General features: G+C 41.0%; 1 protein-coding gene across 1 annotated transcript; it reads right to left on the bottom strand.

The window, feature by feature from the left end:
• Positions 1–5,139: 5,139 nt before the first annotated feature.
• LOC148802508 (uncharacterized) lies at positions 5,140–5,673 on the bottom strand. The gene has a single exon (XM_088897912.1). It carries the CDS (start codon positions 5,671–5,673, stop codon positions 5,140–5,142), a length of 534 nt encoding a protein of 177 aa, XP_088754038.1.
• Between the last annotated feature and the right edge of the window lie 9,754 nt (positions 5,674–15,427).

The raw sequence follows: 15,427 nt of genomic DNA, 5'->3' as shown, positions 1-15,427 counted from the left end.
GGAGAAGAAATAATGGATGAATTGCAACAAAGAATGGTTAGGTTATGGATAATAGATGGATTATTCCATACAATATTGATTTACTTTATCAGTTTCAAGCACATATCAATATAGAATCGTGCAATCATTCAAGATCTATTAAGTACTTATTTAAGTATGTTAATAAATGACAAGATAGGGTCACTGTTGTTATTGAGAAAGATGTAGAAGAGAATCACTATCAAATTCGTGAGGTAAAAGAGGTTGATGAGGTCAAAACTTATTTGGATTGTCGCTATATTAAGGCATCAAAAGCTTGTTGGAGAATATTCATGTTTGATATTCAATTCCGATTCCCAAGTGTTGAAAGATTATCATTTCATCTGCCTGATGAGAAAACTATTAATTTTAAAGATAATGACAATTTAGTCAAGGTTTTGAATAGGTCCAATTTGGAACACACTAAGTTTTCTCAATTGATGTATGCAAATAGTATATATGATGATGTAAAGGAATTGACATATGCTGATTTTCCTATAAAGTGGGTCTGGAATAAAAAAAAAAAATCTGAACAAGAAGAAAGTTGGATAAATCAATTAGGAGATGTACACCCAACTTTAGGTGAACGATCTTATTTTAGAATGCTTTTAAATATTGTAAGAGGTTTAAGGAGTTTTGAGGAAATCAGAACAGTGAATGGAATTGTCTACCCTACCTTTAAGTTAGCTTGTTCAATGCTTAGATTATTATATGATGATTATGAGTGGCATGAAGCTATTTAACAAGCCGAGTTGTGGTCTACTGGTCATCAACTACGTGAATTTTTTGTTACAATTCTATTATTTTGTGAGGTTTAGACCCTAACGATTTGTGGAATAAACTTTGGGAATGCTTTCAGATGATATATTACATCGTCAAAGATGAATAGTAGAAGAAAACTCAATTCAGTTATCATATGAGTAACAAAGGAGCTATGCATTACATGAAATTGAAAAGATATTAAACAAGTGTAATAGTTCTCATAGAGATTTTCCAACACTTCTATTTTTAGATATGTCATTCCAAACTTGGGTTGAAAATAGACTAATTCAACAAAAATTAAATATGATGGAATTCCTCAAGGATTGCATATATATTCATTGAATATGGAGAAAAAAATTGTATTTGACGCAATCTTACAAGTAGTCTATACAAATTCAGGAGGTTTATTTTTTGTGCATAAAATTTGAGGTACGGGAAAAGCTTATCTTTAGAAAGAAATAATTGCATTGTTAAGGTCTGAAAGAAGGATTGTGTTAGTGTGTGCATCATCACGAATTGCAACGCTTTTACTACCAGGAGGTAGAACTACCCGTTCAAGATTTAAAATTCCCCTTGGAATTGGTGACAACACATGTTGTCCAATTATACAAATATCACATCTCACTGAATTGATCCAAGTTGCTGATTTAATAATTTTGGATGAATCTCCATGACTCATAGAAATGCATTTGAGGTTGTAGATAAAACTCTTAGAGATCTTATATATGTAAAGGATCCATGTTTTACAGAAAAGGTTTTTGGAGGGAAACCCGCTCTTTTGGAGGAGATTTCAAACAAATTTTACCGGTTGTTAATAAGGGAACGTGGGGAGTAATTGTTTCATCTGCAATTAATATATCAAATCTTTGGTACCAATGTGTTGTTTTCCATTTAACAATAAATATGAGGCTTCAAGATAGACACCCAGATGAATCGTATGCAAATTCTTTAAATTAATTTTGTAAGTGGATATTAGATCTTGGAGATGGTGTTAACACCTAATTTTTGCTCGGCCCCTTCACCCTACCTCTTTGTACTCTCCTTTTGCACTCCAAAAACTTGAAACACAACAAGATCAACTTAAGACATTCCAAACCCAAAAAAAACCCTCCTTTGACACAATTCACAGGACAAACAAAAACCTTGATTAGGCATCATCCTTAGATTTGAAAAAGTATAACTTAGTTACACATCAATTTTCATGACTAAACTCTAAAGATCCACCGTTCATCACATCAACTTCCTTTCTAACGGCCCCGATCTATGTGATATTCAAATTCCAACTCCTCCAAAATCAAATCCAACATATCCATCACCCTAAGATCATTAGGACACAATCAACTAGCGAACCCCACCACAAATCTATGATAACCAACCACAAAGACAACAAGATTCCATTCTGGTGGCCCTGAATGATTACCAAGGTCAACCATATATTAGAACCATTTGCTTGACTCCTTACCCTAATCCATGCCTACCTACCAAGTTGTAGCTCAAAATTCCCTCGTTTAACCCCTATCAAGCCTAGATCTTATTCCAACAAATCTCATTAATTAGAGTCTACCATCCATCATCCCAACTTCACATGGCAAATCAGGCCTTACCACTATGTTCAGAGACCCAAAAACCCCACTACATTAAATTTCACGACCAAACACCTCTGTTTGACTGTTGAAAAAGTAAGATTCCATTTTGAGTCCTCTCGTTGATTGGAGAACCATATGCTAAGACCATGATGTGAACTTAATCAATTAATCTATACCTATGATCAAAGATCCATCACTTCCATTAGATTCAGGACATTCAAAAGTGACAACCCACCAAATTTCATCACAAAATTCCCCCGATTGACCCTTCATCAAAGAAAGATTATATTTTAGCTAATCTCATTGGTCTGAGTATGTCAGCAATAGATCTCAATCATTCCAACCCTATTTGACCAATCAGACATCACCACTGTGTTCAGAGACCCGAAAAACCCCAACATGTCAAATTTCACATCTAGATTAATCCATTTGACCGATAAACTAGAAAAATACCATTTCGATGCACCAAATTAAATTGCTACATCATCTGTCCCAACTTGAAGCCTCAAAAGGGTGGTGGCTGATTTCAGACCCACTCTTGACTCATTAAAACACCTGGACCAATGAAACAATGCCTAATAGGCTTAAGAAACTCAAAATACCAAATAGACCCCCACTTAAAACTAAGAAAAGACAAAACCACATTTAAAAGTTAATCAAATTTATGTTTTTTGCCACTGCCAGACCCAAATACGAGACTGCAATGTTTGGCACGCCCCAAGCTCCCATTGGATGCACAAATCCCGTGAAAACCATCTCCAAATCAAAAAAATGTTTCACCAAACAAGAAAGCTTGACTGGACACTTATTTCTTTGAAGAATCTTTTCCTATCTCAGTAAAAGAACTCTGCTCAGTCACAAACACTGTAGCTGAGTGAATTTCAGACTCATCTCCTTCCATTTTCTCTATAAATAGAGGCTTAGCTCGAGCTTGAAAGGAACTCTGAGAGAGAGGGGGGATCAGAAAAAAAAAAGAGAAAAAGAGAGGAAGGAAACCCAAGAGAGGCTCTTAGAGAAAAAGAGAGAGAGAAGAGAGCTTTCTTCCAGACCATATGCTGCCTCTTGTTCACCCAAAATCCGGAGGTGCTCTGAACATCAGATTCTAAATTCATATCCTCCACCTTCCCACGGAGGTTTCTACAACCAGAAACACTCCCTATCTCAAGAACCCATCTAAACTTCATTTTGTCGCATCCCTAGCTACCGGAAAACTCCCGTCAAGGAACATACGAAAGGTAAGTCTTCTTTAGTCTTTCTGGATTGCTTGAGGTTCTGAAATGTTGGAGAACCATCATTTTAAATTTCTTCTTGACTGGGAGTAGAGGTGGAGAGGCGAGGGTCTTAGGGAAATCAGTACCTAAGACCCGATAACATCACCTCAAAATCAGTCTTAGGGGGAGTTGAAAGCATGTTCCTCTAGATTTAAGAAATTCGCAACCATTTCTGTGTTTCTTCAAAAGAAACTGAGCCTGAATAACACCCGTATCGGGCTGCTAAAGCAGCTTGGAGAGAGGGATGCCTAATACCTTCTCTCTCCCAATCCTTGGGACCTAAAATCTCTTGGTTGTGTGCCTTTCCCATGGAGGATGAAGTCACTATCAAAGACCTAAATTGAGTTTTTCAAACCTGAAAACGAGGGTCAATTTCCTCTAAAAAATGGGTGGCGACTCCAACTCCTTTGAGCCGGCCATGAGCTTCCCGGAGCTCACAGCTGGCGACTCCGCTGGGGACAACTGGAACCTTTACTGGGAGTTGTTCAAACTTAGTTTCTTTAGCCCAAAGTGTTTTCGATAACTTGTCTGCCTAATCCCTTTGATTAGTGTCCACTGTTTGGCTCAACATTCTTAGTAGTGTCTTGTTTGTGGCCTCTGCCTGAACGTTTCCCTGGGGGTAATATGTTGTAGACGTTCCTAATCTCGCCCCGTACTATCCTAGGAGGTCATAGACTTCTTGATTTTTGATGCATAGGCCGTTATCGGTCAATAACCGCATTGGTACTCCGAATTTGTGGAATATGTTTTGTCTTAGAAAATTTGCTATGTTGGCTGCACAGGTTCATCATAGGGGAATGGCTTCTACCCACTTGGTGAAGTAATTTGTAGCTACGATAATGAAAAGTACTCCCTAGAGGGTGGGTGTATATTTCCTATCAGGTCTACCCCCCAAGTGTGAAAGGGCCAGGGTGTGATGACCGTGTAAAGGTTGTTTGCAGGCTTGTGGATTCTTTCACTATGGATTTGGCACTTGTGACATCGGCGCACATGCCGTTGCATGTCTTCCATCATAGTTGACCAATAGAAACTGAGGTGTAGGATGTGGTAATGTAGAGCAAGCTATCCTTGGTGGGCTGTAGGTTCAGAATTATGGGCTACTTCTAGTACATCATCGATTTCTTAACCGGCTATGCATCGCAGGGGTTTTTGTGCATGTGATTTCCTATACAACACTCCGTCTTGGAGGTAGAACCTTTTGGCCTTAGATAATAGATTCCTCTGCAATTGGATGTCGATGGGGAGTGTGTGCTCCCATAGGTATTCTATGTACATCCTCCTCCAGTCCTCGTTGCAGACTACTAAACATTCTCTACCGGCTATCTGCGAGATGCATTTGTCGCATTCTCATTGTATCTTAGTAGAGTCCCACTTCATCGTAGGCCAGTAATACCCTAACCTCTGCAGTTTACGGAATAGGGTACTTGAGACATCTCCGCAATTGGTCTTATAAACTTCGTTCAGCACCATCTCTGCCTCTAACTTGCCAAGGCACCTTGTCCTTATGCTGTTTGATTCTTGTGGTATAGCACCCCATTCACTAGTTGGAACTTTGCGATTAGCCTAATGTCTTGTGTCTCTATGGCTTGACTTTTTAGCTTCTGTATTACTTTGTACCTCCAATCGTCTACTGCTATTTGTTCCTCATCTTCCACTTGGTCCCTCAGGGTGAAAGTTGATTGTTTGTCAATTGATTGGATGGTGATCCATATTGGTTCTGGACAGACTTGCATCTTGGACCCTAAAGTAGCTAATGCATTGGCGAACCTGTTTTTTGCTCTATTCTGATGTTTGAAGTCTACATCCAGGTTGCGGACTAGCTTCTGGATCAGGGTCCTATATGGTAGGATGGTTAGCTCCTTCACCGTCGTGCTTCCGTCGAGTTGTCCAATCACCAGCTTGGCATCACCAATTACCTTTATCTTCTTTGCTTCAACTTCTATTGCTTTTATCAGGCTGAGGACCAATGCTATATTATGGGAATAGGGGAATTGAAGTTTAAATGAGTAAGTAAATGTTTGTCCGTCAGGGGACATTAAGGTTACACCGGTGTCGGCTGAGGTGCTCATGCTACTCCCATCAAAGGTTAGGATCCACTATCGATTTTCAGCTAGGGCAATCATGGGTGTGTCTCCGGGGACCTCCTTTGATATGGGAAAGTGAAGTGTCAATGGGAAGATGGCCAGTAGATCCGACCGAGCTGCATCATCCATTTGACAAGTCTGCTGGAAAGAGGAGGTTTGTCCGAACTTGATTGGGTTGTTTCGTGCGATGAACCTCACCATTTTCCCTAGGATATAATGTCTAAATTTCTGTGTAGCAAAAACCAAGGCCAAACACTATTGCTTTATGTGGGAATAGTTCTTCTCAACTGGTTTGAGGGTCCTACTGGCGTAATATATGGGAAGTTCCACTTTGCCCTCATCCTCTTGTTGTAGTAGGCATCCTATGGCCTCTGTCCCTGTTGCAATGTATATTCTGAATTTTCGCACGTCTTTGGGCGGTGACATCATCGGTGCCCTAGCCAGTGTCGCCTTTAGTTGCTCAAAAGTATTTTGATGCTCCTGGGTCCATTTGAATTTAGTAGATTTCTTGACTAATTTCATCAACGACAGAGTTGTGTGCGCGAGGCTGGGGATAAACCTTCTTAAATACAAGACTTATCCTAGGAATGTTTTTAACTGGGACTCATTCACTGGTGGAAAAAGATCTAAGATGGCTTTGACCTTGCTTTCATCTAGATGTATCCCGGTCTAATCTACCCGGTATCATAGGAACTTTTCGCACTATACCCCAAATGTGCACTTTAGTGGGTTCAATCTTAACTTGAATTCTCTGCATCTTATGAACACCTTTCTCAAAACCTCTGAGTGCTCATCTCTTCTTTGTGCTTTGACGACTATGTCATCCACGTAACACTCTATTTCCTTGTGAATCATGTTGTGGAAGACACTAGTCATCGCTCTCTGGTATGTGGCTTTGGCATTCTTCTAGCCGAAGGGCATCATCTTGTAATAAAAGTTTCCCCTGGGTGTCCTGAAGGTTGTGTGGGGTGCATCTGCGGGGTCCATGAAAATTTGGTTGTACTCACTATAGGCATCTAGGAAGGAGAAGAGCTCATGTCCCACAGTTGAGTCTATTAATACCTCCACATTAGGAAGAGGGAACTCGTCTTTTGGTCAGGCTTTGTTTAGGTCCCTAAAATCGACGCAACATCTGCAATAAGGTGGAGTTAGTGTTCGAGTGTTGTACTATTGTTAAGGAACTAAGTGGGAAGGTACTAACCTCAGTTGTCCATTTTTCTTCTTTAAAGGGACCACATTGGCGAGCCACTAAGGATGTACTATACGTTTGATGAAGCCTACTTTCAAAAGCCGCTCGACTTCCTCTTTGATCTTTATAGTTATTTATAGCTTAAAGATCTTTTGTGGCTTTTTCACTGGCTGGAATTTGGGATCTATGCATAAGGAGTGGCTGACAAATTCTAAATCTAGTCCCGACATCTTGAAATTTTGCGAGAGAGAGAGAGAGATGCGGTTAGACTGGTTTTAGGCTCTGAAGTTTCTATGATTAGGTCACTTCTATACCTTTTAAAAGTGTGATGAGCTTTCCTTTGTCCTCGGCTACTAGCCTAGCGGGTATGTATAAAGGTCTTTTGTCTTTTTCGTTCATCACTAGGTTGATCTCCTCCAATGGTTTCTCGATCGTGTCGATCAAATCCGTCATGCACCTTGGAGGTACTCTGACCTCATCACAGTATTCCAATGTATCCTCTTTCGATTCCTAAGGTTGTTCAAGTTATTATTTGTCTCAAATTCTGGGAATTTCATGTCTATATGGGTATGCGTTTTGAATGTTATACCTTTATGCCGTGTTCGATAGTTGGATTATTATTTGATGGTGTGACAATAGCGACATTGATTTGTGATGTAGTGCAATGGTACTGGTTGAAACATTACTTAGAGTCTTATGTTAGAGAAATGTGATGGCTTTCTAACAAATAAATGTGTATTTTTTTTGAAAAATACCCATAATAAATCCAGGTTAAATCCCCTTTTTGGAAAATAGACTTTGCTTTTGATGCATGGTATAATAAGGCTAAAATAAACAGATGATAGAGTCATACCTCAGGAATGATCTTTTTGGCTGCGGGTGGCTTGTCGTCCTCACGGTCCTCGATGATGGTGTAATACTCCTTCCCATTGTCCCTTATCATCCGGACACATCTGCTTCTCTTCCGACGTTCCCGCAGGTTCGTTCTCAGGTGGGTGCGGCAACTTTATTCCCTCGACCTTGGCTATCCTTGTTTCGCCATTTTTTGCTAACTCCATGAAGTTGATGGTGCCTTGAAGTTGCGTCTCAGACTTATCAAACGGGGCCCTGGTGGCTGGGATCCTTATCAATCTCCCTCGGTATCTGGCTTTGATGCATTGATGGTACATCGAGGGGACGAGGGTGAGTTCGTGGATCAGTGGGTGCCCCAAGAGGGCGTTATAGCAGGTCCTTCCTGGGATTACCTGGAACTCTTGCATTATGGTAAATGGTCGGATCACAACCTGTAGTTCGATAGACCCTTTGGTGATAGATGGGTTCTCGTTGAAGTCTGTTGCCTCTAAAGGAAATCCTTTGATGTCCTCCTTTCGAACATTCACTAATTCTAGTGTGTGGATGAAGATGGGATTAATAGAGCTTCCTGGGTCAACCGTCGATCTTCTCATGTCAAAACCCCCTATCTTTGCCATGAATTATAGGGGTCTGTTGTGATGAGGGTCGATGGCGAACATGTCCTCCGCTATGAACTCTACGTTGTTACGGTCACGACTGTAGGGTTGTAGAGGGTGCCAGAATACCTCTGCCAATGCTCTGATGGCCAACTTTTGTGTTGTTGTGTTGACCCCCTGTTTGGTGAAGAACTATCACTCTGCTCTAGTTTTTCTATGAGAGCATTAGCCTGGTACTGTCCAGATGCCCTGACCATGTTGATGCTGCCGCCCTAGGTATGGGTTGGGAGGGGATCAGTTTCAACGCAGGTTGGGTCTTTCTTTATGAATTGTTCTAACTTTACCTTCTGCCTGAATATCCTTCTCAAGGTAAAGCAATCCATTAAGTCGTGGTTTGGTGTCTGATGGTAGTTACACCACCTTCCTCCACACTTGTCTTTCTTTGGGTCTACTCCTAGTGGTTGCGATGGCAGGCTGATTACCTTGTCTTCCACTAGCTTGTTCATGATCATGACCACCTCCTCTCTTGTGCAAGAGAAGGGAGGGGGTGGCGGTGAGTTTCTCTTCCCTTGGGCACTGTCTCGCTGATACGGTCCTTGTCTGGCTCCTCCACTGTTCCTGGGTCTCTTGTCAACTGCATACGCCTTGTTTCTATTGTACGGGGATGAGTCTTTGACAGTTCGCGCTGTTCTCTCTGTGCACCTCCAGAGTTGGCTGAAGGTTTTGACTTCGATGTTTTCAATGCCGATTCAATAGGTAGGGCGCAAACCCTGGATGCACTATTCAACAAAACTTCTCTTAGTAGCATATTCATCGAAGATAGAATGAGTAAATTTCTGAAACCTCATGGTGTAGGCCAAGAGATCTTCTCCTGGCCCTTGCTCTGTGTTTTGTAGATCAACCATCGTATGTTTCCTTTCTAAGGTGAACCATTTTGACAAGAACTTCTTAGCTAATTCACCCCATGAATCGATGCTACTAGGGGTGAGACTTTGAGACTTATGAACCATGTGTACATTGGGCCAGTCAGCGAATTAAAAAATTCTCGCACTTTGAGGTCTCCGTCGAGAGCGAAGGAGCCGAGGATGTCCTCAAACTTGTTGGTGTGCTCCTATGGGCTACCTCTTTGTCCATCGTACTAAGACCATTCCTGGGGAGGGGTGTACCCGACAGGGTAGGGCTTGTATAGGATGCAATCGGAGTAGGGTTTTTGCAAGACGACTGAATCGTGAACCCGGTTGCGGCTTTTGACTACCAGCCCCTAGACATATTCCCTCAGCTTGTGCCGACTTTTCTGGGATGTCAGCTGTGGGGTTAGAAGCGTGGCGACTAGGGTTCGGATTGGAGTTTGGGACATCAAGGATAGTAGTGGCAGGGGTTTGTTTGGCTTGAGCCGAACGGTTAAGCAGGATCTGGAGAGCGCTCTTTGTTTCCTCCTGGCTCTCTTCGATTTTCTTGAACCACTCTTCGAAGAGCTCCTCAAACCCATAGACCTTATTTGATAAGATCTCAATATCCGCTTGGATGGGCATTTGCATTTCGAGCTGGTTTTCAGATCCGAGGTTGGTGTTGTGTTAAGTGTTGCTCTGTTCCTCAAGGATGGTGGTGAGGTTGGTTCTTCTTGAGGCCATTCTCTGTGATCAAAGACGAACCAAAGATTCTACTGTAGGAGATGTAAGGTTGGGGTGAGGAGCGGTCTCTTTGAAAGACAGAGGAAGGTCCGTAAAGAAAGAGAGGAAGAACGAGGTTCTTAGGTCGGGGTTTGCACAATAGGGGAGTTAGAGTGTACTTAGGAGTATTGGGTGACAAAATGCTTAGGATCGGATGAGTTCTAATGTGAGGAGGATCTCTATTTATGGAGGAGGTCCTGAGATCCTAAAAGGTAAGAGATGAAGATATTCACTCCGTATCGGAAAGGGGAATATTTGATTCACTATCAATTATTGGATGCGCTACTGGGGTATCGTCACATGTCTTGTGAGGATCTTCTCAAGGATTGGCTTTCCTTATCCTTGAGATCCCTCATTACTCACGTGTGCTACTACCTTTTTGCGTGCTATAACTAATCCTATGTGGCGTCAGTGATGTCACCGTTCAGCGGTTGGCACTTTGCCGATCCCACGGGCCTCGCCATGGAGTCGGCCTATGTCACTTCTAACCTGTCATCACAAGCGGGCTCGTGGGCTATAAGTTCATCGCACATTTAGGTGGGCTTGTGACCTTCGGATGGGTACGGTTGTGGTTTCTTTAGGTTTGGGCACTAACTAGATTCAGTGAACCGTGGGTTTATCGCGGTTTTGTGGTATGCAATGCCAGTTCATCACAAGGGTGATGGCGTGCCGCGGGTTCATCGTAACATGGGGGTTGATTGTGAGTTGCTCATGTGTGCTTCTATGGTGTTAATCATGATGTTTGGATGTCCTCTAAGGGTCTGATTGAGTTGTATGTACCTACACCGATTGTTCACTTTGTCCGACAAAAGGGTTGATCCTTTCACTATGATCACCCACTCGAGTGAATTCTCAGACTATCCTAACATACCTAGGTTTTGACCCCAAAAGGATTTTACTGATTGGCATATCAAAGACAGCCCGATCCGACACCCAGTGTAGTACCATAATCGAGTGTAGCAGTTATGTGTAACTTTTCAGTTTTTCCCATTAGTCTCCAAGGTCCAGGGCATAACTGGAAATTGGTCTGGATGCAGGGTTTCAAACAAACACACACTACATGTGCGTCGGGTCTAACCTTAGCAGTTAAGACAAGTTGCCCCAACTTCTTTGACAATACATTAGTGTCAGCCTTGGCATGATAAACTCCTCAATTCTATCAAATAGCTGAGAACATTCTAAACTAACACAAGTCTCATAAGTGTCGAGTTTAAGTGGTAATTACACAGAAACACACTAATCATAACATGAAACATCTATGTACTTTTACTCATTTACAATAAATGTATCAGTACATCAATTTGATTAGAGCTAAGGGTATACAATGTTTAACAATGTTAGGGAAGCACAAACAAATTCCATAAAGATATTAATAATACTAAATTAAAAATCAAATAGCCACAAATTAATAATGTATAAATACATAGAAAATGTATATTTTAATGATATATATAAAACAACTATATTACAATTAATATGTCAGGATGCACAAATCATATAATTTTATAGATAATGCATCAATCAAGAGTTCAACACAAAAAATATACACATATTATATTTTAATTATTATATCAATTGAAATGGGAGGTAAGGTGACATTCCTAGAGGCTAAGAGCTGGATGATATGGAAAATGAGGGGCCTGGTTAAGGTTCCCTTCCCGCTTCACTCTCTCCAGAACCGTACCCACCAAACCCCTGTTCACTCTCTCCCTATCTAACCAATGGTGACAAACAGCATTGCTGGCGATTGTTTCCACCTGCGAGCCTATGGACACATGGCTCATTCTCGTAATGTGTAAACGATGTGAGCAAGGAGCTTGCACTGACCAAAGCCAAGCTCAAAACCATAACCCCTGCCCTTGCTATTCATCGAAGCTCATGGTTCACCGGAACATCACCGGCATTCAGTTGAATCCTCACCGGCGGGTTGCGGTGAGGCACTAGTACATCGTGGTGGGGTTCCAATTCCACTGACGAGTCATGTTGAATGAGCAGCGATTCCTTTAAAAGCCAAAAGCAGTTCTCCATGCACTCTTACAAGTGACGTTTACATCCTCATCTGACGCTCCCTTCGAATGAACTATTAGTGAAGCTGGATGCAGGACTTGGGTGAACCTTAAGTCTCGGATTCATCAACACCAAGCGGTGGTTCCAGTGATAGTCATAAAGTATCCTTGCCAAGAAACTCTTGTCTTCTGGCTAGGCAAGCGATGCCTACAAGTGGGTCTTCTAGTCATTTACTAGATCATAATTGGTAGACAAATTTCGATTTTTAGGCAGAGTAAGAAGCAAAAGGGAATCCTGCATTGAAGTGGGGGAATTAGGGGTTAGCAAAATTTATGACAGAGGGCATTTCTTATCTATCATTCCCTCCTCAAAATAGTAGACATGAAATTTTCCTCAGGTGCATTCACTAGTCAATGAAGTCAGACCACCGATTAAAAACCCAACTTTTGTTGAGAATGATCAACTGAAGATAATGCAAAAACCTGAAGACAATGGACACTTTGTTCCCTTGATGTTTGGTAGATAGAAAAGGTAGAAGGAGCTACGGATGTGATAAAATAATTCTAGACAATCATGAGATATGAGCTCCAATGAGAGCAAATGCAAGGGTTAGGGTCCTGGATTTATTGGTACGGCTTCGGTTAGTGCAAATAAATGGGTTATCACCCTCTACTTTAGGGAAGTAAACCGGAAGAATTACATGTGATTTGTCGTTGGTCACCGGTGGAAACAATCACCGGTGATGCCATTCGTCACTACCGGTTGGAAAGGGAGAGAGTGAATAGGGGTTTGGTGGGTTGGATTTTAGACCACTTTTGTGCCATTTATTCTTTCTGTAACGTTTCAAGCTTTAAGTATGGTTTAGCAAATTCAGCCAATTTGGAGGCATTCTTAGATTTTTCAAACATTTGGACCTCTAGGATCTGATATCATAGGCATATAGAGCCCAAAAATTCAAATCCGATGAAACCCAATTCCAACATTGTTTACCCATTCACGTTAAGACCCAATTCCAACACTGATTTCGATCTTCCGATCAGGATCATTTTGATGATTCTAAACCTTATCTTAAGTCAAAGTAGAAATCCAACACCAAAGGTACATAGAGCTCAAAAATCTAAATCTAATGACACCAAGGTCACCTAAATCTGATGTTGTTTACCCCTTCATCTTAAGATCCGAAGCCGAAGCTAATTCCAATTGTCTGATTAGGATTATTTTGATCATGAATCTTATCTCATGTCAAATAAAAAACCAAACACCATAAGCACATAGAGCCTTTAGTTCCAAATCTGACGACACCAAGATTATTCAAATCCGACACCGTTTATCCCTTCATCTAAAGACCAGAAACCGGAACTGATTCTAATCATTCAATTGGAATCATTTTTTATCCTGAACCATATCTCAATGAAAATAAAAAATCCAACCTAGTAAATTTACAGGGATTGAAATTACAAGTGTAATGATACTAAGACCATTCAATTCCAATGTCGTTAACCCCTCCATCTTGAGACCCGAAGCTAGACTCCATTTAGATCGTTTGTTTGGAATTTTCTTCACTACAACTTCGAACCTTGGAACCCACACAACCAGATAACCTAAATTTGGAATGTTCAATTTAAGTAAATTAGTGAAATTTTCCACTTATTGTCTTAATTGATTGAGAGGATCTCTCCCAAAGCTATCTCAATGACCCATTCCCTTAATCAATTTCCCTCCAAAAATATTGTAAATTTCATCCATTGATCTCCCCAATCTCAAATCTCAGCCCTCCATTCCTCTCTAGAATCCTCGCCAAAAATCCATAAATACTCACCCCTACTCACACAAAGAACACACATTCTAATCTAGAGAGACGTTCTAGCCTAAAGGGAGAACACACATGAGCTTAGAACCTCCTTATCACGTCCTTAAGCTCCCTCTCTCTCGCATCCACATACTTCACTCTAAAAAAATATTTTCTTCAGCTCCACACGTCCTTGAAACACAAAAATCATCCTTGGAAACCATGGAGCTAAGCGTGAAGCATGCTTGAACTCAAATAGTTATAGCAGAAATGATGCACCATGAAGCAGATTTTCTCATATCTTGGGCTACCTACCATACCCAATAACAATCCAACAACGACCAAAGATCCTTCCTAGGGGAACTTCCAAACATTAAAGGCTGTTTGGATCATGCTTGGACTTTTAAGGCATATCTCAGGTATGTTCATGACTCATACTTATTCTGGAATTCTCATAGGCTTGTTCTTTCAGGTATTAGTAGATTATTACATGCACTAGTTATTAACTAGTGTAATCTTTCATGTGCATAGTAGAAACGTGGTAACACCCGTATGAATACTTTGATTCTCTCATCTTTGCTAGTAGACATGTAAGGGTGTCTGGACTGGTTTTAGATTAGGTCCCGTCCAGTCCAAAATCAATTTGAATGGATTGGATAGACCAATAAGACATTATTGAATTGGAGCAATCCGGTCCAAAATATTTATTAGATTGGATTGGACCTGGTCCATCCGTAACAAATTTATATTGGATTGGGTTGGATTAAGCCAATATCTAGTCCCTTGATATAAGATAAGAATATATGTGTTAATGGATCGGGTTTGGGTTGAAACCAATCTAAATCAAAATGAATTTGAATAGATTGGACGGTCCAGACATTGAATTAGACCAGACCAAATTGGTCCAAAACATTCATTGGATTGGATTAGACCTGGTTCATTTATAATGGACTCACATTGGACTGGATCAGATTGGACTAAATCCAGTCCAATTGACACCCCTACGACCATGAAGAATACTAGTTTTTAGTTTTGTAAGTACATTTCTTGTAGCACCATCTTACACTCATATCTTTATAAAATTAGAATAACAAATAGTGTCTTTAATTTTCAATTTCATGCAGCATCATTGCATAGCTAGAGATTAATATGATTTTAAAGGTGATGAGGGGTAATTTGGTCCTGTTAGACAGTGTATGTCCTTAGACAATGTATGTTGAGGCGCTCATAGTCAGGCTGTCATTAGCAAAGGAAGTTGGGAACAAGCATCTTGTGGTTTGTAGCGACTCATAACTTGTGGTAAACCAGGTGAATAGCGAGTATGAGGCATGAGAACCCACAACGTTGGACTATCTGGCTAAGGTAAGGGAACTCCTGCTTAGCTTCCATTGCCCTTCAATAGAGAAAAGGCGGTAGAGGAGGTCACCGGAATACCAACAGAGCCAAGCTAGATAGATCCACTCATCAACTACTTACACCAAGGCATATTGCCAAATGAACGAAACACAACTCGACGAATAGAACGACAAGCATCTCGCTACGTGATCGTAGCCAAGCAACTCTACAAAAGGTATTTCACATTGCCCTATTTGCGGTGCCTACG

Source organism: Nelumbo nucifera, chromosome 2, assembly GCF_055504915.1.
Source record: "Nelumbo nucifera cultivar China Antique chromosome 2, China Antique-T2T, whole genome shotgun sequence".
Lineage (NCBI taxonomy): Eukaryota > Viridiplantae > Streptophyta > Magnoliopsida > Proteales > Nelumbonaceae > Nelumbo > Nelumbo nucifera.
The sequence above is the reverse complement of the archived record's forward strand: the minus strand, read 5'-3'. Positions and strand labels throughout refer to the sequence as shown.

Bases quoted from the DNA above. Each gene is read 5' to 3' on its own strand.
- LOC148802508 (XM_088897912.1), bottom strand. From the start codon at position 5,673: ATGTCCCCTGACGGACAAACATTTACTTACTCATTTAAACTTCAATTC.